Here is a 23,763-nt window from a genome sequence, read left to right on the forward strand (position 1 = left end):
ATTTTGACTGCATGACTATTGATGATTTTAGGTTAAAGGGGTTTATAAGTTTAACATGAATCTGGTTAATGCGAGTCTGGTAGGCGTGGCAGATGACAAAGTGAAGGCAAATTTAACGCCCAATTAAAGAAGTAAGAAGCAAGTCGGCAAACGAAATATCAACTCAAATCAAATGGGCCAATCAGGGCCGGGAATGGATCGATAGATCAAGTCGTCCCAGGCGCGGCATGGCTAGGTGATTCAGGCATTCGACTCGTAATCTGAGGGTCGCGGATTCCAATCCCAGTCTCACCAAACATGCTTATCCTTTCAGCCGTGGGAGCGTTATAGCGTTACGGTCAATCCCACTATCCGTTGGTAAAAGAGTAGCCTAAGAGTTGGCGGTGGGTGGTGATGACTAGCTGCCTTCCTTCTAGTTTTACACTGCTAAATTATGGACGTCTAACGCAGATAACACTCGTGTAGCTTTACGCGAAATTCAAAACAAACAAAACCAAAACCAGGTCGAATATGTACTCTAAAAATATGAAAAGGTTTTAAAATGTGTTTGATACAACGTACTGGACTTCTATATTTGGTGATTTTTTAATACATTTCAAAATTACACTAGATTGTAATAATCATAATAATTAATATTATTTTTTCACGCGTCCATGTTCAAACATCTTATTAAAGCAAAATAATATACTAACTGCATTACAATAATGCTTTTAGCAGACTGATTACGTCTGTTTTAACCAGCATTCGTGTGTGTTTCATTATTAACTGACATTCTCTAGCACACATTGGTGAAATTTCATAAACAATTTCAATACAATCCTAACCACGAGTCTTATGTTGTTGTTTTTCTTTAATCGGGTGTTTGCATTTTCAGGAGACTTTATCTTAAAAATTCGGTGGTAAAAACTGTTTGTTTGTTTGTTTTGGAATTTCGCACAAAGCTACTCGAGGGCTATCTGTGCTAGCCGTCCCTAATTTAGTAGTGTAAGACTAGAGGGAAGGCAGCTAGTCATCACCACCCACCGCCAACTCTTGGGCTACTCTTTTACCAACGAATAGTGGGATTGACCGTCACATTATACACCCCCACGGCTGGGAGGGCGAGCATGTTTAGCGCGACGCGGGCGCGAACCTGCGACCCTCGGATTACGAGTCGCACGCCTTACGCGCTTGGCCATGCCAGGCCAGGTAAAAACTTTCTATGTTAATTAGATTCTTGACCTATCGTTCCTAGGCCTTTTATTTATAGGAAAAAGTTGTATAATGTAGCCTTTGTTACACCATTATTATGTTGCAAATTAGGACTTTGTTTTTCATCTATGTGTTAACGTGAACAAAAATATCTTAATTCCCTCTTATTTTGATATTATCTCAGTTTACTTATGTAACTAACTATACGTTCTTGGAGTGTTACGTAAGCCGGAAATGTGACAATGAATTCTAGATGTCGGTACACACTGGTACAAGACTTCTTGATAAATCATATATCCGATAATTTAATCTACTACATTAAACCTGGTCTTCTTCTCACCGTGCAATAACATGAGGAAAATATGCCTATTCTGATATTTAAGACAAAACTATCCTTTCATAAATCATTCGCTTTATAAATAAGGTTGAAATAGGTTAGTGTTTTTATTATAAATGTGTCCGGTTATAGAATAAGTGTATTAATTTATTTTCTCCGTTGAGTTTTTAAGAAAATATATTGGTAATTAATTTATGGAAAGTGCTATCATTTGAAAACAATTAAATACAAAGGTGTTGCTTTATTTTTACTTTCACTAATTTTAATATAGTAGTTTTGCTTTTAAAAGCACAAGAATAGCAATAGTATATCATGTCTTGTTCTAGCGATGAATAGGTATCATATAATACATTTCAATTTATTCATAATAATAATTTTCCTATTATTTATGCTGTAGCCATGGATTCCAAAGTGATAATTCTAGTTGCCTTGGTGACCGTGCCAGCTGTATCAGCAAGTAAGTTGTTTGCCATGTCACTAACTAGTTGTCTTTGTGATCATACAAGGTTCTTTTCTTTCCACTTACAATCGACCACGTTTAATAGTTGCCGGCCGAAATTGGCAATCGTATTACAAGATGTGCAATGAAAGGAAGCCTTATTATATTTATAAGCTAAAGTAATGAAATAAAACCTGTAGTTTGCTATAGCTTCGTTTTCAGCAAATCAAATACTAAATTGTCAGTGATTTCTTTAGCATTTTACAGTCTACTTTGGTAAACATCTCTCTCCTCTTTTCATTACCTATTTTATATATTGTATAACTCTCGTGTGAGCATTTATAACTGAATTTCTACAATATCACTATTTCCTATAAGTCTAAAAGGCTAGCGAAGTTCGTGATCGACCTAAATTTTGAGCAAAGGATTAAATTTATGTTGCTAGATTTTTCTACAATATATACATGGTATAGAAAAAACACACGGAAATTTTACATAAAGAAAAATCAGCTGTATGTATTTCATAGTTGCTTCTCTTATCTTTTATTTGCCAGATTGTTTAAGCTAAGCTTGATTTTCAACACTCTTCTTTATAAGTCTTAGACTTATAAATTTCTTAAACCAACAATGGAACGCTAAGATTTATCACATATATTATTCTTTATGTATATTACTAGAAAGCGTTTTGCAAGAATTTTAACTCATTTTCCTTTTCTCATTTCTAATAAGAAATTTATAATAAGCTTTATATATTTTACATGTTAAGCTGTGGTTAGAAAGGTTTAAGATTCTAGCTGAGATGCATCACTTAATACTATCCGCACTTTCATCTAGGAGGGGTGTTCAAGCTGTGAAAATTAATTCCATTATTCGTTAATAATACATGTATAGGCGTCGAGTGTTGCTGAATGGATTTCCTTCTCTTTGATTAGGGTGTTTGACTCGCAATCTGAGGGTCTCGGGTTTGAATATCCGTCACACCAAATATGCTCGCCCTTTTAACCGCGGAGGTATTACAATGTGACGGTCAATCCCACTATTCGTTGGTAAAAGAGTAGCCCAAGAGTTGGCGGTGGGTGGTGATGACTAGCTGCCTTCCCTCTAGTCTTACACTGCTAAATTAGGGACGGCTAGCACCGATAGCCCTCGAGTAGCTTTGTGCGAAATTCCAAACAAACAAACAAAGACTAGCTTACCTTCCTTTTAGTCTTTCACTGTTAACTTATACAGAGCTAACGCAGATAGCTCTAGTGTAGGTGCGTGCGAAAGTTAAAACCAAAAACCACTCCTTTGGCTAGTACCTTTAAATTAGAAATGATTGTACCTTAGAACCTCTAGTTTGGCCTTTCAGCCCACGGATCACATAAAAAATATGAAACACTATATTAATTTTATTACATTTTAATGCTTCTTTTTTTCTTCACACAGAATTTTCATCGGTGGGAAATTCCAACGACTATATTGATCAGGTTATAGAAAATACTAAGCTTGCTGTTGGCTCCGATATTGACCCATTGCCCTTACCAGATCATACAGCCAGTTTTGAAAAAAAAATATTGCTTATAACCTACACTGGAGAAGCGAAGCTGTTCGATGGCTACATTTCAGGCCTATCTAGCTTGCATCGAACAGGTGACTGTACTATTGCCAAAGCAGAAGATCTAGTCAGCATCTTTACTGACATAGGTTTTAACAAGATAGAAGCCAGTTATAAAGGTGAAGCTAAGTTTATGGAACTTGGGCCCTCAATCGTTGTCACAGCAAAAATTGACTCAATCAGGATCAAGATGGGAATAGCGGCATCCACCACGGATAAAGATTCTGTCCTTCAGAGTTTCGAGTTATCTGAAATAACTGGCATCGAAGTAAGAATAGGTGGCCTAGGACTTCTTAATTGGATCTTCAATTTGATCAGTAACTTGGTGGTGAAAATTCTAAAGAAAAGCATCACCACTGTCATTGAACGACAACTACGAAATGCTATCGCTAACGAGATCACCAAAATAAAATTTCCGGTTGATATTTGACTGGTAAAATTTTAACAATAAAGAGCAAAATCTACTTTTTTCTCCGATATGAAAAAAAGTACTTGTATCGTATCATTATTCTGGTCAACCCATAAAATAATAATAACAACAATTTATAACTTTACGACTAAAAACAATCAGTTTTTGCTTTTGTTTTGTGTTTTTAATTTAATTTTATCCAAGATGACGTGGATAAAAAAAAATTTAATTGACCATATCAGTTAACATTTATCTTATCTGATATCTTTGCCTAATATTTTTATAATTTTACTCTTAATAAATTGGTGACTAACCATAAGTCCTCTTCCGTATATTTTTCTTTTTCGTCAGTATTTAACCAAAATTCAATGTCGCCATGAAAGTGACCGAGGATGGCGTACTGTTTAGTATATCGAACCTGCGGTCCGTTATCGCCAAAATAATCATGTTGCCCATCTTTGTAGGAGAGATGTTCAACTTCTACTTTTCGATTTGAGTAGCCAAATTATAAACGTCTAGAACAGACACCCCTTGAATAGCATTGGGTAGAAATTAACAAATAAACACCATGAAATGATTTTATAACATCCTCGTTTTGTCAAGGAGAACTTCGGATAAGCAGCAATACATTACTAACTACGTAATACTGTCTCTCTCTTGTTTTTTGCCCGCAAGAAACTCAAAAAGTAAACTCTACACACGAGTCTAATTAGTCTCTAGATCTGACATGGCTGAGTGGTTAAGGCGCTCAATTTACAATATGAGGGTCGCAAGTTCAAGTCCCTGTCACCGAACACACTCACCCTTTCAGCCGTGGGAGAATGATTATGTTACGGTCAACCACAGTTTCATTGGTAAAAGAGTATCCCAAGAGTTTACAATGAATGGCATTGACTAGCTGCCTTCCCTCTAGTATGTCACTGCTAAATTAGGAGCAGCTAACGCAGACAGCCCTCGCGTAGCTTTGCGCAATATACAAAACAAACCAAATAGCCTCAAAATTTAAAATATTCAATGTAAAATTCGTACTTGATATACTTCTTTTAGTGGTTGATTATAAAACTTACGCATAAATAAAATGTTTTGCACCTTAACTTTGTTTGAATTTCGCTCAAAGCTGCACGAGGACTATCTACGCTAGCCGTCCCTAATTTAGCAGTGTAAGACTAGATGGAAGGCAGTTAGTCGTCACCTCCAAGCGCCAATTCTTGGACTACTCTTTCACCAACTAAAAGTGGGATTGTCCGTCATATTATAACGCCCCCTCGGCTGAAAGGGCGAATGTGTTTGATGCAACGGACCAACGATCCTCAGGTTACGAGTCTAGTGCCTTGACCACCTAGCCATGCCGGGCTTCTTTAACTTTGTCAAAACTTGTCAAATGTTTTTCTTTTCTTTTCTGATAACCATAGATAGTTCAGCTAAATATTTATTGATAGAGCTCTTTCAAATGCGTGGAACAAACTTAGAAAAATTATTCATAAAATGTGTATCTGTATGAAATTCAAAGGTGATTCTTTACATTAATCATTAATTTATTTGAATACAAATAACTAATGAAGCTGATAACGTAATATATAAATCCATTCGGATTGACCGTCACACCCACACGCCTTAAAGTTCGCGCATGTTTGGTGTGACGGGGATTCGAACCCGTGACCTTCGGATTACGAGTCGAGTGCTTTAACCACCTAGCCATTGTATAGAATTAACACAAATATATCTTAACAACTGGAATTCACATATTTTTGAATGCAACTTAAAAAAAAAAAAAAGGTTTTTATCAACAAAATCATAAGGCTAATAACCAATGATATTACGTATTTTAATACTTATTTATGATGGACAGCACCAAAGGGTTAAATGATTATCAATAACAGTTACCTCTTATAGTAACGACTTCCAGAAGTTTTTCGACGTTCATAATTGCTATTTTCATCAAACTATTTTTTTTATTAAATTAATTAATTTGTTTGTTTGTTAGGCCTGGCATGGCCGAGCGCGTTAAGGTATGCGCTCGTAATCTGAGGGTCGCGGGTTTGCATCCGAGTCGCGCTAAACATGCTCGACCTCCCATCCGTGAGGGCGTTATAATGTGACGGTCAATCCCACTTTTCGTTGGTAAAAGAGTAGCCCAAGAGTTGGCGGTGGGTGGTGATGACTAGCTGCCTTCCCTCTAGTCTTACACTGCTAAATTAGGGACGGCTAGCACAGATAACCCTCGAGTAGCTTTGTGCGAATTTCAAAAAACAAACAAATGTTTGTTTGTTTGTTTGTTTTGGAATTTAGCGCAAAGCTATACGAGAGCTATCTGAGCTAGCCGTTTCTAGCTTAACAACGTAAGACTACATAAAAGGCAATTATTCATCACCACACACGGCCAACTCTGAGGCTACTCTTTTAGCAATGAATAGTAAAATTGACCGTTACATTATAACGACCCCATGGCAAAAAGGGCGAGCATGTTTTTTCGTGACGGGGATTCGAATCCGCGACCCTCAGATTACGAGTCGAGCGCCTTAACCACCTGGCCATGTCTGGCCTGAAATTGATTAGTACTTGCCCTTACGCCCAGTACAACGAAAAAAAAAATACGTATGTGCTTTATAACTTTTCAATACATTATTCTAACATGGCTTTAGTCTTCTTAGATTCATTCACATTGTTTTGTTTTTTTTAAGTAATTTTTGCATTACTCTTGGTTTCATTTCATAAACCCCTTTTGTAGGTTGACGCATTTTGTGAAAAATCTTATATTTTGCCATGAATTTTTCAAAGCTAATATGGATATTTCTTACATTGCGAACGAATCGCTAATGTCAACTAAATACCCCAGTGTATTGTGTAGACGCATTTATTTTCTTAAAGGAAAGCAACATCGACCGATCTGCTGTGTCCACTAAGGGAAATCGAGCCCCTGATTTTAGTGTTATAAATCCGAAAACTTACCGTTTTCTCAACGATAGACCTAACATATAGCTATTATTATCTTTGTTTTTTAAATATTCAGTAATCCCAACACACTCTTTAAATGGAATAATTAAATAATGTATTACCATCACCGATAAGGGTTTGTTTGTTTGGGAATTTCGCACAAAGCTACTCGAGGGCTATCTGTGCCACCGATAAGGGTAATAACGTGTTTATTTATATATCATTTGCAATTAGTAGTAATTAGGTGCACAGTTTACTTATGTACGTTGTTTGAATAGATTAAACACAAAATTTATATTAAATAATCAGAACATTTTAGAGTTGTTTACGTTACTCGCTAAACAGTAAATTTAACTAAGCTTATCTGTTTTGAGAATTATTTCATTTTTTTGGTGTACATAATAAAAAGAAGAAACAAATCTTATGTTTACAAGCGTTACAACTCAACAAAATTACATTTTATCTATTCAAAAGTAAAGATCGTATTTAAACAAAGAACCAAACGTCAACAATATGTCTTTCAGAAGTCTTAAGTAATTTCAAGTCATGTGACTTCTTTATAATTACACTTGTCCTTAAACATTAGTATTAGGCCTATTATATTCTTAAACGCAAGCACTAGATTTTTTATCTAGTCCTTCAGGGATTTTCGAGAACTAGGAGAGTGTGTAATAATAATAGTATTCCAACAACACTATATTCCACATATCCATCACTAATGATACGTTTCGCTCAATTTAGAGATTAACAGGCTAACTGGGGATACAGCAAACACAACGGTTGGAAATTTATTTATAAAAGCCATTTATAACAACAATAAATGTTATGGTGTAAACGACTTTTACAAATCGGCAAAACATGGTTATGAGTACCTTAAGACATTATTATTACTGTTACTGCATATTTAAACTAGTATAATTATAATCACGTTTTACCAGCTGGTGAAAGGCGTTCACACCATAACTTATAATTTCTTTGTTTCATATATATATATTCTGTATTTAGGTAGTAAGCAGAACACAGTTAGTCCATTATGTAACTTTTTTGCTTAAGTAAAAACAAACGAAATTCAAAGAGCGTATATTTCTTACTGTGTCAAACGTTTTCACTCATTCATCCTATCACTAAATTTTACAAACTTACCTTATGTTACTTGATTTCTTCTCATTGAAGAAAATTTCTGTAACTTTCCAAGGTATACAGTTTTGTACAAATACTTTCATACTTCTCAATGAAAAGAATGTTAAATGAATATTTACAAAAAAAAATTAAAAACTCATAAAGCTATATGTAGGTCCTTTACTACTACATGACTGATTCTTGCTGCATCTAGTCACATTTCAACTTCCTTTATAATTGTGTTTTATTAGTGAATGATCAAACCAATTTCCCTCGCACCATAACAAGGTTTCAACCAATGCCTGTGCAGAAATTAAAGAAAATGTTGGAAAATCAAATAATAGACGATATATTCTCAAGGTGCAATCGGTTATTTGAAAATAAAATAAAATTATGCTTTCGGATGATCAGAAAAAATATAAATAAAATTACAAGAGTGTCTTTATTTACAGGTAACGTTCCTTACAGCTGTGTAGAAATGAAAATATGAACTTTTTGTTCCATGACTTACACTACATAAATGTCAGAAAATGACAAGATATCATTATAAAGTGCTTAAAATTAAAATTATTGAAATATAGTTAGATTTATTGTATTATATTTATTATGAAATACATGCCTCAAAATGTTTTATAAAATGTCAAAAATATATGAAAGGAAGTAGGATTGTTAGTTGTTTGGCGCTTTATGGTGCAAAGCAACTAAAAAGTCAAAGGCTTTTTAATTAGTTCAATACGTTACTGAAGCTCTCTTTAGGAATTTTCCATCTGTTTACTACTATTTTTATTTAGTCACTATAAAACTGCTGTCTATAAATACTGCCCACTAGTGGCACAGCGGGTTTTCTGCGGACTCACAACGCAAGAAAGCGGGTTCGATGTCCGTGGTGGGCAAAGCAAGGATAGCTCGTTATGTTGCTTTGCGCAGAACTACAAACAAGTTATAAATACTTTAATCAACCACCCATACGGTCAACTTCTCCATTACTCTATACCATTCAGGTTGTTATTATCACAGATATCTGTTTCAGAAAGGAAGTTTTAGCTTAACTATTACCCCGGTATCCTGAAGTCTTGCTTTCAAAAAGAAGATAATCAATTCCAAAATTCTAACACATATAGGTTTACTCTATGAAATATGATTTCCACAATGTCATCATTATTTTTTCTATCCAAACAAGTAGAAGTAAAAAAGACAGTAACTAAATTTTTAGCTAGGGAATTCCTGTTCGCAACTGGTTCTGTACATTTTCCAGAATTATCATAATGTCGTTAGCGAAAAATTAATGTTTTTTTCACAAGAAAAGTTTGCCTTACATGAAGAAAAATTACAGAGCCTATATATGCTATGTCAACGTGAACACTCCCTAAGTAAATACGCTTTAAAACAGGAGACAATGTGTTTATGTGAGTTGTGGGTACAGGACAGTGTTGCTGTACTTATGTTTCGCTGAGACCTAAGCAGAAGTTGTTTCAGAAGTTTCACCCATCCTGCATAGGATAAAAAAAAGCAAATTGAGGAAGCGAAAACATAGCTAATAATATTAAACATAGGTAGCTATCCAATTTCTTATTCTAATTATGGGTAAGATTTGCTAGAAAAGGCCAAATCATTATATTCCAAAGGATGGCAATCAGCTGTTTATAGGGAATGAAGAATGATAGAATTCTTAGAATTCTTCTTCTTCCAGACTTTAATAACTTGGCAGATTCCACAAATGTTAGTACCTGCAAAATTTGGCAAAAAGTAGGAAATCACAAAATTCAAACAAGAGACCAATTAAATGATATACCAGTGGAGAAAAAAAAAAACACGTGACAACAGAGAAATACAAGCTACCAGCCGGCCTTGGAGGATTGTGTAACATCAAAGGTTATTTCTGACTTATTTTTAATTCCTGAATGCACTTTACTCCAGTTTTCAAGAACTGGTTAACAGAATATATATACTTAACACATTCTGGTCTTTAATATGTTATATATATATTACATGAGCATTAGTATTTCAGTCAAATTCAATATATATTGGGCAATCTTTTAATAAACGAAATAATTAAAAAAGTTATTTGCGGTGCCTTTGCAAATCACATAAAGTCGGTGTGATATAACTCTGATTCCAATCCCACAAGCGAAGCAGAATCTTAATCCTAGACGTTAGTCCGTCACAGGCTAACCCCCATCTAACAACTAGGTACACATCATACAACTGCATATGCTGTAACAACTGGAGTAAAGAACTCAACACAACTTAACACGGGCCAGCTATATGACTACAACTCCAAAACGCATGCCACTACTACCTAAGAGTTGTTACGCAGATTTGCCTAATACTTTGAAGTACGTTTTGTAAGAGTAATAATCTTTCACTAACATTCTGTTGGCTTTTAATAGTTAGGATTCAGAAATTACTTAGAGAATAAATCAATCATTAGAAGCCCAATTTATCCATTGGCATGGTAACTTTTTTTTAAGATACTGTCCTCCTCAACTATTTAAATGTCAGAATAATTAGTCGTAGACTCAGTAATCTTTAGTTTTACGATTCACAGTAATTTCAGTTAACATATCTATTTAAAATAACAAAAAAGAAAAATATAGAGAATTAAATATGTCAACAAGCAACCAATACCAAAGACTCAATTATATGTTCATTTCAAACAATATTTGAATAATATTATTAATTAATATTGTTAAGATTAATATATTTTGGCATTCCTGTTTCAAAATACTTTCAAAAAATTGTAATGAATTTTAATAAGCGTTTATTAAGTCACACAATTTTTACAGGTTTCACAATTCACAAATGCTTGTTAAAGCATAAGAAAGATCTTATGCATAGTAAAAAATAGTTTTTGAACTACTCAACTTTTAAAAGCTACAGAGCAAATGGGATATTAGTTTGTACTAAAAATCAGTAAATGTTGAAATACTTTCCATGTAAAAAAAATAGTCAAAAACGTGATCAAAGTTCTATAAACATCTTCTCCTGATTATATACCTCAATATATTACTACTTGGAATCGTTTTCTCTCGTTTGATATTAAGATCAAAGTTACAAAAATGGCTTTCTGTTTTGTACCTGCTACAGGTATCTAAATCTCATTTTTAGCATTATAAGTCCGCAAACTTACTGCTGGGCACCACTTGAGATTAAAATAAATCGTGGGTACTAAGATGGTTTAATTTAACACGGTAGTACACATACATAGATAATATATACTTTAACTATTTTAGATATATTACAGATAAAACAGTAAAAATATACCACCTTGAATATTATAACTTTACGCTTTGTCGGATACATTACTTATACTTAAGTTCGGAACTTCAAACTAACACACAGTAATTACAAATCAGCAAAATCGATATTCTATACGTAAGTTGTAACAAGATTCTTTCCTGTTAACCTAAAGTTATTGTTGTATTTTTATGCCTCTAAGAGTCTGAAATATATTTTCGAGATTTAACAATCGGTAGAATTATGCGTTTGTGTTTCTTATAGCAAGTGTTTCTTATAGCAAAGCCACATCGAGCTCTTTGCTGAGCTCACCCAGTGGAATCGAACCCGTGATTTTAGCGTTGTAAATCCGTAGACTTACCGCTGTATTATGGGAGGGTAAGAGTTATGTAAATATTTATATCGTGAAATTCCATGTCTGATATGATAATTTACTATTGCTTTATTAGTCGTGTTTTAATAATCTAACACCAATCTTACAACACAAATAAGCGCTCTCGAAAGGAAGGTATTTTTTCATCAGGATAAAACTGGGAATGATTAAGTTAACTGTGAAGACGGGTGGAGTGTAGCGATAGTTATATAAAGTAAACTACCATAACAACTCCAAGTGGTTTTTATTAGCTTTCAATGGAATGTTGCTGGTACGAACAACCTCCGTTTTGACAAGGATAAATCATAAAACAAAAATGTTACATATAAAGAGTTTAGAAGCATGTTACTTTAAAAAAAAATAACTTAAAGGGAAAATTAAAATACATAATTGGGTATTGATAAAGTAATAAGAATACATTCAATGAAAATCGATTAATGAAAAATGTCCAATATAAAAACTAAAAACGATAAAACGTAACATGGCAATTATCGTAAATAATAACAAGTATTAAAAAGATTTGGGGTAAAAGTAAAGTACGACACAAAAGAGAAAGAAAAATGCGTTTGTCAAACAGAGAACTAATTAAGGGTCGAGGATCTCCGTTTATTCCTCAAGGAAAAACAGTTTATAATGTTGCAATTCAATAGGTTTCTTTCATTCCTTTATCAGCTTTAGTTTTGAAACCAACAGAGCTGCTTAGAAGAATCACATCAATAACTGAATGACCGAGTCGAAGATTCATGGTTATTAAAGTGCTCTCGAAAAAGGAATGAGTTTTATATTCTATATGGGATGTTTTTAAGCAGTTATTTTTAAATATCATTGGTCATATTTGTGAAGAAAATAATTTATAGTTTTCTTGACCTTGCAAGTTAGACAATGAGCTTTATTAGATCGATGACATTCGATAGTAATTCGTAAACAAAAATACCTTTAAGTCTGCTCTTTCGAATTGAAACAATTCAGAAGAAAAAAGTATTTAACGATTATTCCAGTGTTGTAAATCAAATTTCTTTGAGTTAAAAGTAATTGTTAAATAAGAAGAATTATGTTTTATTCTTTAATATTGTACTGTTTAAAGCTGATTTTACATTCTACGATTGTTTTTTAATCTCTTTGTAACATGGTTTGTTTTGTATTTTCAATATGTTTTCTGTAATTTTCTCATCATTATAGATTTTCTTCAATAAAAGCACTTGATCATAAGTAATATTCCGTTCAATATGAGCAGGGCGTCAATTTTAGTAGTTAAGGTATCATATTTAAGTAAGTTTTGTTGAACAAATAAGTGTGTAACAGATCGTCATTAAAGAGAGAGTGACATCAATAAAGTTAATTCAGGTAGGGGTTTGTGTTTTCTTATAATAAGGCCACATCGGGCTATCTGCTGAGTCTATCCCTGATTTTAGCGTTGTAAATCAGTAGACTTACCGCTGTACCAACGGGGAACTTGGGTAGGGAAGTAATTGAAGGTATGCGAATAACTTGGGCCTTAAAACGTAATTAATAAGTCGATTTTTAATATTATTTAAAGTTTAATTTCTTATTTTCAAATTGAAATATTTAAATAATATTTCGTTCCGTCTCGTCAATTCAGGATGTTTGAAAGGTTATGAAAATTAAATTTAAAAACTGTAAAAATAAAAAGTAATTTAGTCTTAACATAAGAATCACCTTACCCTTAGACTATTAAACATTCTGACACTCTCTCTATGCATATATATATATATATATATATATATTCATGGACAAATTTTTAGTAAAAATACTTAATTGAAAACTCTTTTTTGGTGTAAAATAAAATTGTGTCGTTTACTAAAAACTTGTCAAACTTTTTGAAGTTACACATACCACATTAAAAGTGATGGTATAGATACGTTTATGATTACCTAGTGGTTACAAGGTCGGTCAAAACAACTGAACCCATGTCGAAAGTTAAGTAATTCAGAAGCGTCTTAAAGTGTGAAGTCTTACAGGGCTTTGATGTGCTTTCAATGGCCCACAAAGTTATTAGCATAGTTAGAAAACAACTTACTAGCCTCCGTGGCATCGTTAACCTGAGAGTAACGTTCCCTTATTGAATTCATATTTATTTAAAAATAGAACAAGACTGACAAGATCGGTTACTTTTTCAAGGTTTGGATGGATTGAAAAGTTTTACGCAAGTTGTTTCACTTTCAAATCTATTATCGTGCGGAACGTTAAAATTAAAAGTGCTGTTGCTTTTTTGTTTTATTTTTATTTATAATGCAGACATTACGTTGTTTACTTTTAGTTGGTATCGATTAAAATACTTAATTTAATTTAAACATTATTAAATTTAATATGCACAGTGGAAGTCTACCCCTGATTTTAGCGTTGTAAATCAGTAGACTTATCGCTGTACCAACGGGAAACTTGGGTAGGGAAGTAATTAAAGGAGCATAAAATGTCTTTAAGAAACCAAGAAATAATTTTCGTTTTGTTTAAATTATCTTTTTTTATTTTCTTTTATATATAAACACAATTCTACATATGGTTTGAGATACTGTTTTGTCATGTCAAAGCCTTTAACCCATAGAATTATCGGGTCTCCTTAAAATATCATACTTCTATAACTAATAAAAGAATACTCGAAACCAAAAATTGTGAAGCGATAATAATTAACCTGATCAAAAATGCATTGAACCATGGAAGTAATTACCCAAAAAAGGATTAAAATAAGGACATTTCATAACTCAGTCGCTACAGTGTACCGAAAGAAATCAATTCAAAAATACGATCTTTATTTATAATAAATAGGAAGTTTTAGATTTTTCATTTTATTAGCAACAATTCGCTTCACAGTCCACTCGATAACTTTTTGTATAATTCCTTTGAAGAATTTCAAGACAAGTGAAGTTAAGATAGTCATGAGCCAGCTAAGCGGCCCTAAGCCACTAAAGGAAACAGTCAGACCTTTCATTTCATCCATATCAAACCTCTCTATGGTTGGAGTGCCTCCAGTTGAGGGATCGCTCGAGATATCCATATTTATCGTGAGATATCCAATTTTACCCTCGACAGTAACTGAAGGACCAAATTCCATAAAGGTTACGGTGGCGTGATAAAGCAGTTCCAGGATTCCCATACCTAAATGGACCTTAACATATATTTTATTTCCATCTTGAACGTCAATTGTGCAGTCACCGTTACGATGAATCGTGGATAAACCGGTCAGAAGTCCATCATATAGCTTGGCTTCACCACGCCAGGTCACTAACAAAATCTTTTTCTCAAAACCAATGGATTTGTCGGGCAAACTGTAGGGCTCGAGATTGTGTGAAATATTCATTTTAGTCGCCGCAATCAAGTGATCAATAAATTCGTTGGCATTTTCAACATCCATAAAAGCTGTTTTGTCACCTTTTTTGGATTTGTCAGAAAAAAAAAAAGTTGAAATTACAATATTATTCTAGATTCTGCTATTTTATAAGATTTTGTTTATTCTTAACAATCACAATTTGGTTTGAGAAATTATGAAATTATCACTAAATTAATGCAGAAGTAAGAGCCTTAGCTCGATTCGCAATATCATTTCAACCATGGGAAGGTTATAATGTTACAATCATTTCCATTATGCGATTAAAATAACTCAAGAGTTGGCGGTGAATAGTGTTCACTAGTTGTTTCTAAATCAGGGACGACTTAACACAGATAGCTCACGGGTAACGTTAGGCAAAAATCAACAAACAAACAAAATAAAGAAGAAAATAATATGAAATATAACGTCATTTCGCTCTTACTCTTATTATTTCTACTCGAGTTGTTAACATTATTTTAATCTCATTGGTACAGAATGTTCCTTTATACAAGCGAACCTTTTTTATTTTCAATTTTTTGCTTTTTGTAAAAAGAATAGAACTATTCAGAACTATAAGAAAATTCATGCTTTAACAAGTTTAAATATAAAATTGATAAAAATATTAATATTGCAGATGTAACTAAACCATTTTGTGAAATGTTGCAATGTTATTCATAAAGTAATCAATTTTATTATATCTGCAGTCTAAAATTAAAATAAAACTTAATAACCATCAAGAAAAGGATACACCTGCATTGAAACGTTAGTTACTTCCATCTCTAATTTTGAACTACAGCAGCTTACCACCTACCATTCATGCAAAGGGATTAACTGTAACTTTTATAACGCACCCTCTGAAAGTCATTGAATTTGTTGTGGTATCTTATGAAATTCGGTGCTCTATCACAGAACCAACACATGCCTTATCTTATAGAAATCTTTAATTTTATGTGTATGTTTTTGTGGGATTTTTCCCGTATTTGGTTTAGGGTCATTTTTAACACCCGCTTTCAGTGAAACAGCGGTATGTCTGCGGACTTACAATGCTAGAAACCAGGTTTCGATACCCTTAGTAGATAGAGCACAGACAAGCCTTTGTGTAGCTTTGTGTTTAACCACAAACAAACCATTGTTTTAATGCATTTCCTAAATTCCTTTTTGTTTATTTTAGTAACACTTTAATTAATAATCAATAAATTATTATAAGTCATAAAGCTAAAGGCTAAGCATGTCCTAGTAGCTAGCGTATGTAGGCTGTGAATCCGGGAATTAATGATTCGCATTCTGTTATCACAAAAACACTCTCCGTATTTTGCAGCAGCGGATGTGCTATAAGGACAACGGTAAAATTAGAACTAGACAGTCAAAATAAGAGTAGCCCAAGGTTGGCGGTGGGTGCTATTGACTATCCCTAGTCTATCACATCAAACTAAGAATAACGATATCCAGATAACCCTAGTATACCTTTACGCAAATATTATAAAACAAAAAAACAAACAGATAGCTAACTTGCTTTAAACTGAAGGGAAATTCAATAAGTTTATTGAATTCTAGAAACACATGTTATAGAATAATTTGAAGAAACATCGAGTAAAAACAACTGCTGATGTCATTCTTCAATTCACAACATAAAATAACGATATAATTTCAAACGCTGCTGCCATATTTCACAGAGTCTGTTCATTTCTTTGTTATTAAGCACAAATTTACCTGATGAAATATCTGTAGTGTGCCCACCACGAGTATCAAAACCAGATTTTCAGCATTATAAGCTTTCATACTTGCTTCTAAAAAACGTCCTACTGATTTAAACAAAAAAATTGAAAGTTATTTACCAAATATTTTACTTTCTTTATCCGTTTTTATTTTTAACATTAACCAGCAATATTTGAGGGCAAACTTAAAGGGTGTACGTGTGTGTTTTCTTATAGCAAAGCCACATCGGTCTATCTGCTGAGCCCACCGAGAGAATCGAACCCCTGATTTTAGCGTTGTAAATCCGTAGACTTACTGCTGTACTAGCGGGGGGTAACCTTAAAGAAGTTCAAACATTTGTGTTTTTAATAGAATATTTAATCTTTTATTCTCAATTGTCAGTTGCTTTAGAATGAATAGCTTATTTTATAAAATGGTGGGAAAATTTAATCATTTTTTTCCATGCAGTTATAAAACTTTTATGACCTAACTTTCAAACACAATTATTTTTATAATTATTCATACGTTTATGAAACTATTAATTCAATAAAAATACTGCTTTGTTAAATACTGCATTTTAAAATTTGTTATCAAACTTTTTTATCAAAAGCTTTATTATTATTTAATATATTTTTTTGTATCTCCATGTTTCGTACAAGTGTTCTTGTACTTACCATAATGAAAGCTCCATGTAATTTCAGCAAATACAACAGCAGTGAAGAGAAAAAGATAATGTTTCATTTTGCCCGGGTTGGATGCAGCTGTCTAGTTGTCTGATAAACAAACATAAACGAAGTTGTGAAGTAATAACAAAAACAAAATTTCCAACTAAATTTGTACTTTTTTAATATTTTATTGTAAAAGGTGTTGTAAATTATACCAGACAAATAACATCTGCTTTCAAGGAAATGGTCTTTTGATATCAAAGTGATATTTTTTTCAGATTTTTGATGTCAACTAGAAAATTACTGTACAATCTCAAAGGAACCATTATTAAAAAATATTAAATGAAACAGGTATGTCTTTCACTAAACTCATTATCATTGTTTGAGTATGTCTTAAAAATATTTAACTTTCGCGCAAAATGAGGATTCAAGATAAAATTTAGTCTAATTTTAAAAGCCAACAACTAATATTTTTGTTCTATATTACTTCTCTTGCATCTAAGTTATAGTTACAATGAGCAAAGAGAATAACTTTATTAAAATTGGTAATAAAATTTATCTTTAATGGAATACAATTAGATGAAAGAGAACTAAAAAATTCCTGTTTTTTTATTCAGTGTATGATTTCGAATACCAATCACTAGGTCAAAAATGTAAAATCATGAAATTCATTTGAAACTATTAATTGAAAATTCTTGAGTAGTTTCGGTTCTTAATTAGTATATAATAGTCTGAACTTGTTCTTAGCAAATTTTACGTGATAACTACCTTCTTTTTTTGAGACACCTTCTCGTTCTCCGGTAGGAATGGAAATAAAAAGCTATAAATATATTTATATTAAAACTTTCATACCCTAAAACGAATTAGAAATATTGAGCAATGCATGTTAAACAGAATAACCTATATATATTATTGACAAAACAACAACACCAAAAACTTTATTTTAAGATATCAATCAGAAAAATCTATTGAAAATGTTCAGTCAAATTGATCTGGAGCTGTGAACTCTCACTTCATATTGAAAAAGAATAACCTAAAATACAATTCTATGCTAATTGAATATATTTCAAACTTAGGTCTATATACAGTTAAATAGCATTGAAAAACAAATTTATAATATTTGTATTTTGCCCTCTGATTTAAATTTAATAACAAGGATCTTGATATATTATGCTCGACGTGTTTCTATTAAACCTGGGTATATTTTGGATATGCATAGACAAATATAGGATAAAACTAAGTTCAAAATAACACTCTTATTACTGTCTGTCCTTTCCGCAACTTATTGTTTCTAGTCACAAAATCACTTTACTTGCCATGCAGTAGGAAAAGAAGAAAGTGTTCGAAATTAGACGATTGAGCAGTTGTGTAAACTTACAATTTAAGCTTTGTAACAAAATACACTACAACTCACAAGCTAACTTTTAATATAATTTCAACATACGTAGATACACTAGATTATTAGTGAAGGTTATTTTCGAATTTAGTAATCAATCCAGAAGCTTCCCATACGAATTCTACTGCAGTTATAGCATAACGTTAGAGATCAGTATATATATATATAATTATTTTTGCTAAAAAGTTATTGAACCGCTCTATTCACTTGACAAAAATACCATTTATCATTTCTACGAATTTGTTTCGAACAATGAAAAATCCAATATGCACCAATAGAAAAGACTTACCCGCCAGGCAGATATAAATGACTCTACTAAAACTTAATCCTGATCAACATACCAGAGCTGGGATTCTTATCTCACGTCCTTGAAAATAAAATAAAAATAATTTACCTTAAAAGTTAAGATATTCATCCAAGTGATCTCAAAACGACTAAGCACTGTTCATAGTTCACGTAACAGGTGCAATGGATTCTCACAGGAAATGTGTTTAACGAGAGCATAATGTTTTGAGTTAATAAGATAACATTACTAATGATAAAATATAAACTTTGGATTTACTAATAACTCTGATTAAATATACTACAGCAAAGAAAAAACCTTTACAGAATGCATCGTAAGAAAAATGTTGGAGAGGATATTCAGATAATCAAGGAATAACTCAAAATACTTTTTGTCCTTTTGCTTATTCTTACCTTCCTACATATTAAATTATGCGGTACATAAAATAAAACTTGTCAAAATGTATTTTTGTTGTGTTTTCCTTTTTACCTCAGCTACATTAAGAGCCTTTTTTATTTAACTTTAAATTATAATTAAATAACTAAGTTCCAAAGTAAGATTTCCAAATAGTGTTAATAAAAGTTTGTGGATATGTCAATTATAGAACTTTCTTCACTTTTGTTTTCAACATTAAATGTTCACCATTTAAAAGTTGGATAAATGTCAAAAACATTATCAAAATAATATTTTTTTCAATTAATATTTGTTAATTTTAGGATAATATTTCATAACACTGTTTAATAATTTAATGGAAGCCCATTACTTAGTTGGAAAATATTCATGTTTGTTAATTGTTTTAAGCTTTTGTCTGTTTGTTGGTTTAATTCTAAAGTTACTAGAGGGTTAGCTGCGCTAGCTGTTGACTGGAGGGAGTGTGGCTAGTCAACATCACTCACGCTAACTCCTAGGCTACTCTTTACCAACAAATAATATGACCTACCGTTATACTGTACTCCTCCACGACTGATAGGGCGTGAATATTTGGTGATTGGGTTGATCCTGTGAGCAGCAGATTGTTAATCGACTCTAGTACCTTTGTCAAAATTTGGCGTTTTACAATATAACTGATGAGTCTTTTTTACTAATGTTTTGATAAATAATGCTGTAATAAAACTATTATACTTAAAGTACAGTTCTAAGAAATTGATTTACAATAACAATTCATTTTATAAAATTACCAAAACTAATACATGATTATTTTGTTCTTGATCAACAGATTTGCTTTTTTTAATTATTTAAATAATTACGAGTTGGTTTTGTTAAGCAGAAAGCGACACATTAAGCTATTTTCAGAGATGATATGCAATTTTTTTATAGAGTTTTCAAGTTAGAAGATAAATTGGAGACTATCATAAACAAATTAGAAGTGGTAGATAAAGAGAAGAGTAAAGAGTGGAAAATGTCAACAAAATTTCAAGAGGAACTTAATGTTTTACAAACAAAGGGTACAGTAGCTAATAATGGCTTTCAGTAAGTCAGAAACAGTACCAAGAGAATTAAAATAATGGAGTTAATTATAATGAAGAATTTCTTTTGATATTTCATTCGTTCACTTTTGCAGATCGGGAACTATAAGAGAGACAGAAAGCAAAATGGATTGTTTATTTGTTTGAAGTTAAGCACAAAGCAACACAATAAGCTATCTGTGTTATAACCACGGATATTTAACCCGGTTTATAGCAGTATAAGTCCACAGACATGCCGCAGTGTCACTGGGGAACAAAGGGTACTGGTGGAGATGGCGATTAGAAGCGTATGGGATTATAATTATACTTGATTTTTAATACAGTACGTGGATAAGATACAATACGGGATAAATATGAAGAAAATAAGTAGATTATACCATCCAGAGAGGGAATAAAGGATCTACTTGACAGAGCAAATTATGTAGTAATAGGTGCAAGCAGTGATGTTATCTCAGTAGTTTTCATAGGGGCTAATTATGTAAGGAAAGGCAGGCCAAGGAAGCTAACTCACAGGCACAAATGATTGATACCAACTTTATTCTATAAGAATATTGCCGAGATTTAAATATGTAGATGAAATTATAAATAGATCACTACAACAAAGTGATTGACTTCGGTTAGTATTTAGGGATGAGCAATATGCTTGGTTGAATTTGTAGAATCGGTTCAAAAGGAGAAGGATATATTTTGGAATGGGTGACTTGTGTATAAATAGAGTAGGAGATGGCTTGCTTCAAGAACTATCAAACCAGTTAGTAAGGGAGGGCAGTTCGACTAGGCAGGTGTGAGAGCCAGAATAAACTAAATTGAAAAAATACAAGATGTTGAGAAATGTGAGCTTTCAGAATAAAATACAGAAGTAATTTTAAAAGTAAACTAAACCTTTATTATTCATCATATTAATTTGCGTTTGTTAACAAACATTTGGAAATCTGAAGAATGACAAAACTTTTGGGCCAGATAACATTCTCTTGGATCATGGCTAACGGTCTTATGAGAAGATATAAAGTTGACTAATGTTACTTCTCTTTTAAAAGGAAGTTATGAAAATTGTCCAAGTAGTTATAAGTCTATCAGTTTTACATCTGTAGTGGGAATAGATTTATGAAAGTCTGATAAAACCTCTTTGTAAAATCGAATGACAAAGTTTAAATTTTCGTTGGATAATCGGCCTGACATGTTCTAGTTGTTAAGGCGCTCGACTTTTGATCTTCAAGTCGTATATTCCAGCCCCATCATAGAACAAGCTCGTCCTTTCAGAGCTGGGGGCATTATGATGTAATAGTCAATTTTAGTTTTCATTAGTAAATAAGTACCTCAAGAGTTAACGGTGGGTGATATCGACCAGTGCCTTCTCTGTCTATCACTTTTAAATTAGAGATGGCTATCATATATAGCGCCCATGTAGCTTTGCGTAAAATTCAAAAACAAGTTTTGTTAGATAATCAACATGGTATCACTGCATAAAAATCTTGCTTTACTAATATATTTGACATTCTTTGAAGATTCTTGTGTTTACGTAATTAAAGGTACGGGTGTGGATTTAGTGTATCTGGGTTTTTAGATGTCAATAAAAAGCATGTTAAAATGATCTCTTTAGTTGTGGAGGATACACTAACACACTGGATAGAAAAGTGACTGGATGGATGAAAACAGATGGTTATTATAAATGGAGTTGAGAAAAAATGTCCCAAGTTATATATTTCAAGACTCACTGTTAGAACCTTTACCCTCTTTGATTTGGATCAGTGATACACATGAAGGAACAAAGAAAAAAATTATTTAAATATGCTGATGATATTATGTTTGGGATATTACTCGTTGTTAGTAAGAAGCTGCTACTTTACAAATGCATTTAGATTACCTTAAGATTATGGCAAATAAATGGCAGATGGCTTTTAATTATAATAAATAAAAGGTAATGAAAGAAGGACACAATTTTAATCATAACTTTGACAGGAATAGTCTTAACAACGTTATGAAAGAAAAGGATCTTGGTGCTGTGTCTCAAAATGACTGGTATGGGTATTAACACTTTTATTGATTAGCAGAGAACAACGTTTCGACCTTCCTAAGTCATCTTCATGTTGTTCTCTGCTTATCAATAAAAGTGTTAATACCCATACTAGCCGATTTGAGATACATTTTTATTTCAAGTGGATTTCTCGTCATCAAGGAGTTTGGTGTTCTTATGCTGTTGCATGTAGCAAGTAAATGAAATGTTGTTGTATATTTAGAGAAATGCTGAATACAAACATAAAGAGGTCGTGATTTAATTGTATAAATCATTGATTAAACCATATTGTAGTATTGTGATCGGTCTTGAGTTCATTATCTCAAGTCCGGCATGGCCCAGTGTTTAAGGCACTCGACTCGGCATCCGAGTGTCGCGGGTTTGAATCCCCGTCACACCAAACATGCTCGCCCTTACAGCCGTGAGGCGTTATAATGTTTGGTCGATCCCACTATTCGTTGGTAAAAGAGTAGCCCAAGAGTTGGCGGTGGGTGGTGATGACTAGCTGCCTTCTCTCTAGTCTTACACTGCTAAATTAGGGACGGCTAGCGCAGATAGCCATCGAGTTGCTTTACGCAAAATTAAAAAAACAAACAAACCAAATAAGCTGCTAGTTTATGAGTGCGTATGCAAATACTAGATACAATTGCTTTAATTTTTCTCATAATTATAATATTGTTGAAACTTTGTAGAATGGAAGGCAACTGCCTGTTGTGGAGACACAAGTGTAGTGGACTTGAAGACGAAAGACTTTCGAAACATCGTACTCTACACTTGTGTCTTCACAACAGGCAGTTGCCGTCCATTCTACAACGTTTCATCATTAATACTCTGCATAAACAATCTATCAAAGAATACAATATTGTTTTTAATTCGAAAGACGATATCCCTGTTGAATGATAAGCAAGTTTTATTTAGTTCTTGATGACGAGAAACCTGTTTGAAATAAAAATGTATCTCAGAACGGCTGGTGTGGATATTAACACTTTTACTTTTAATACCCATACTAGCCTGAGATACATTGTTATTTAGTAAATTTGAAATGGTCCCCTCTAAGTATTTGACATTCACAGGGTATACAGAAAATGAGACTGAAAGGATGTGTGACCAAACGAATAATTATTATTTATCATAAAAAAAGGCACACTCTGTGTTATAAGACATTAATAAAATCAAATTTAATTAACATTTTTCTTACTTTCAAATCGTATAATATTTGATTGAAAAAAACTACTATAGTGTATTTAAAAGCAGTGACCTTTTTTTAAAAAAAAAAAATAGCC

General features: G+C 32.7%; 2 protein-coding genes across 5 annotated transcripts; one reads left to right on the forward strand and one right to left on the reverse strand.

Annotated features, from left to right (window-relative positions):
* Positions 1–1,511: 1,511 nt before the first annotated feature.
* LOC143255646 (mite allergen Der f 7-like) lies at positions 1,512–4,292 on the forward strand. 3 transcript variants are annotated; one of them, XM_076511630.1, is made up of 3 exons: positions 1,512–1,625; positions 1,926–1,985; positions 3,396–4,292. In XM_076511630.1, exons 2-3 carry the CDS (start codon positions 1,928–1,930, stop codon positions 3,992–3,994), a joined length of 657 nt encoding a protein of 218 aa, XP_076367745.1. In that variant the 5' UTR covers positions 1,512–1,625; positions 1,926–1,927; the 3' UTR covers positions 3,995–4,292. The 3 variants fall into 3 exon arrangements, with proteins under 3 accessions (XP_076367745.1, XP_076367746.1, XP_076367747.1); XM_076511631.1 differs by having other exon boundaries at positions 1,622–1,761; XM_076511632.1 differs by having other exon boundaries at positions 1,625–1,711.
* Positions 4,293–14,092: 9,800 nt separating this feature from the next.
* LOC143255647 (mite allergen Lep d 7-like) lies at positions 14,093–19,084 on the reverse strand. 2 transcript variants are annotated; one of them, XM_076511633.1, is made up of 3 exons: positions 19,007–19,084; positions 17,331–17,429; positions 14,093–15,023 (listed from the first exon to the last, which is right to left on the reverse strand). In XM_076511633.1, exons 2-3 carry the CDS (start codon positions 17,395–17,397, stop codon positions 14,404–14,406), a joined length of 687 nt encoding a protein of 228 aa, XP_076367748.1. In that variant the 5' UTR covers positions 17,398–17,429; positions 19,007–19,084; the 3' UTR covers positions 14,093–14,403. The 2 variants fall into 2 exon arrangements, with proteins under 2 accessions (XP_076367748.1, XP_076367749.1); XM_076511634.1 differs by lacking the exon at positions 19,007–19,084 and adding an exon at positions 18,090–18,119.
* Positions 19,085–23,763: the final 4,679 nt, after the last annotated feature.

This window comes from Tachypleus tridentatus, chromosome 7 (assembly GCF_004210375.1).
Source record: "Tachypleus tridentatus isolate NWPU-2018 chromosome 7, ASM421037v1, whole genome shotgun sequence".
In the NCBI taxonomy this organism is placed as follows: domain Eukaryota; kingdom Metazoa; phylum Arthropoda; class Merostomata; order Xiphosura; family Limulidae; genus Tachypleus; species Tachypleus tridentatus.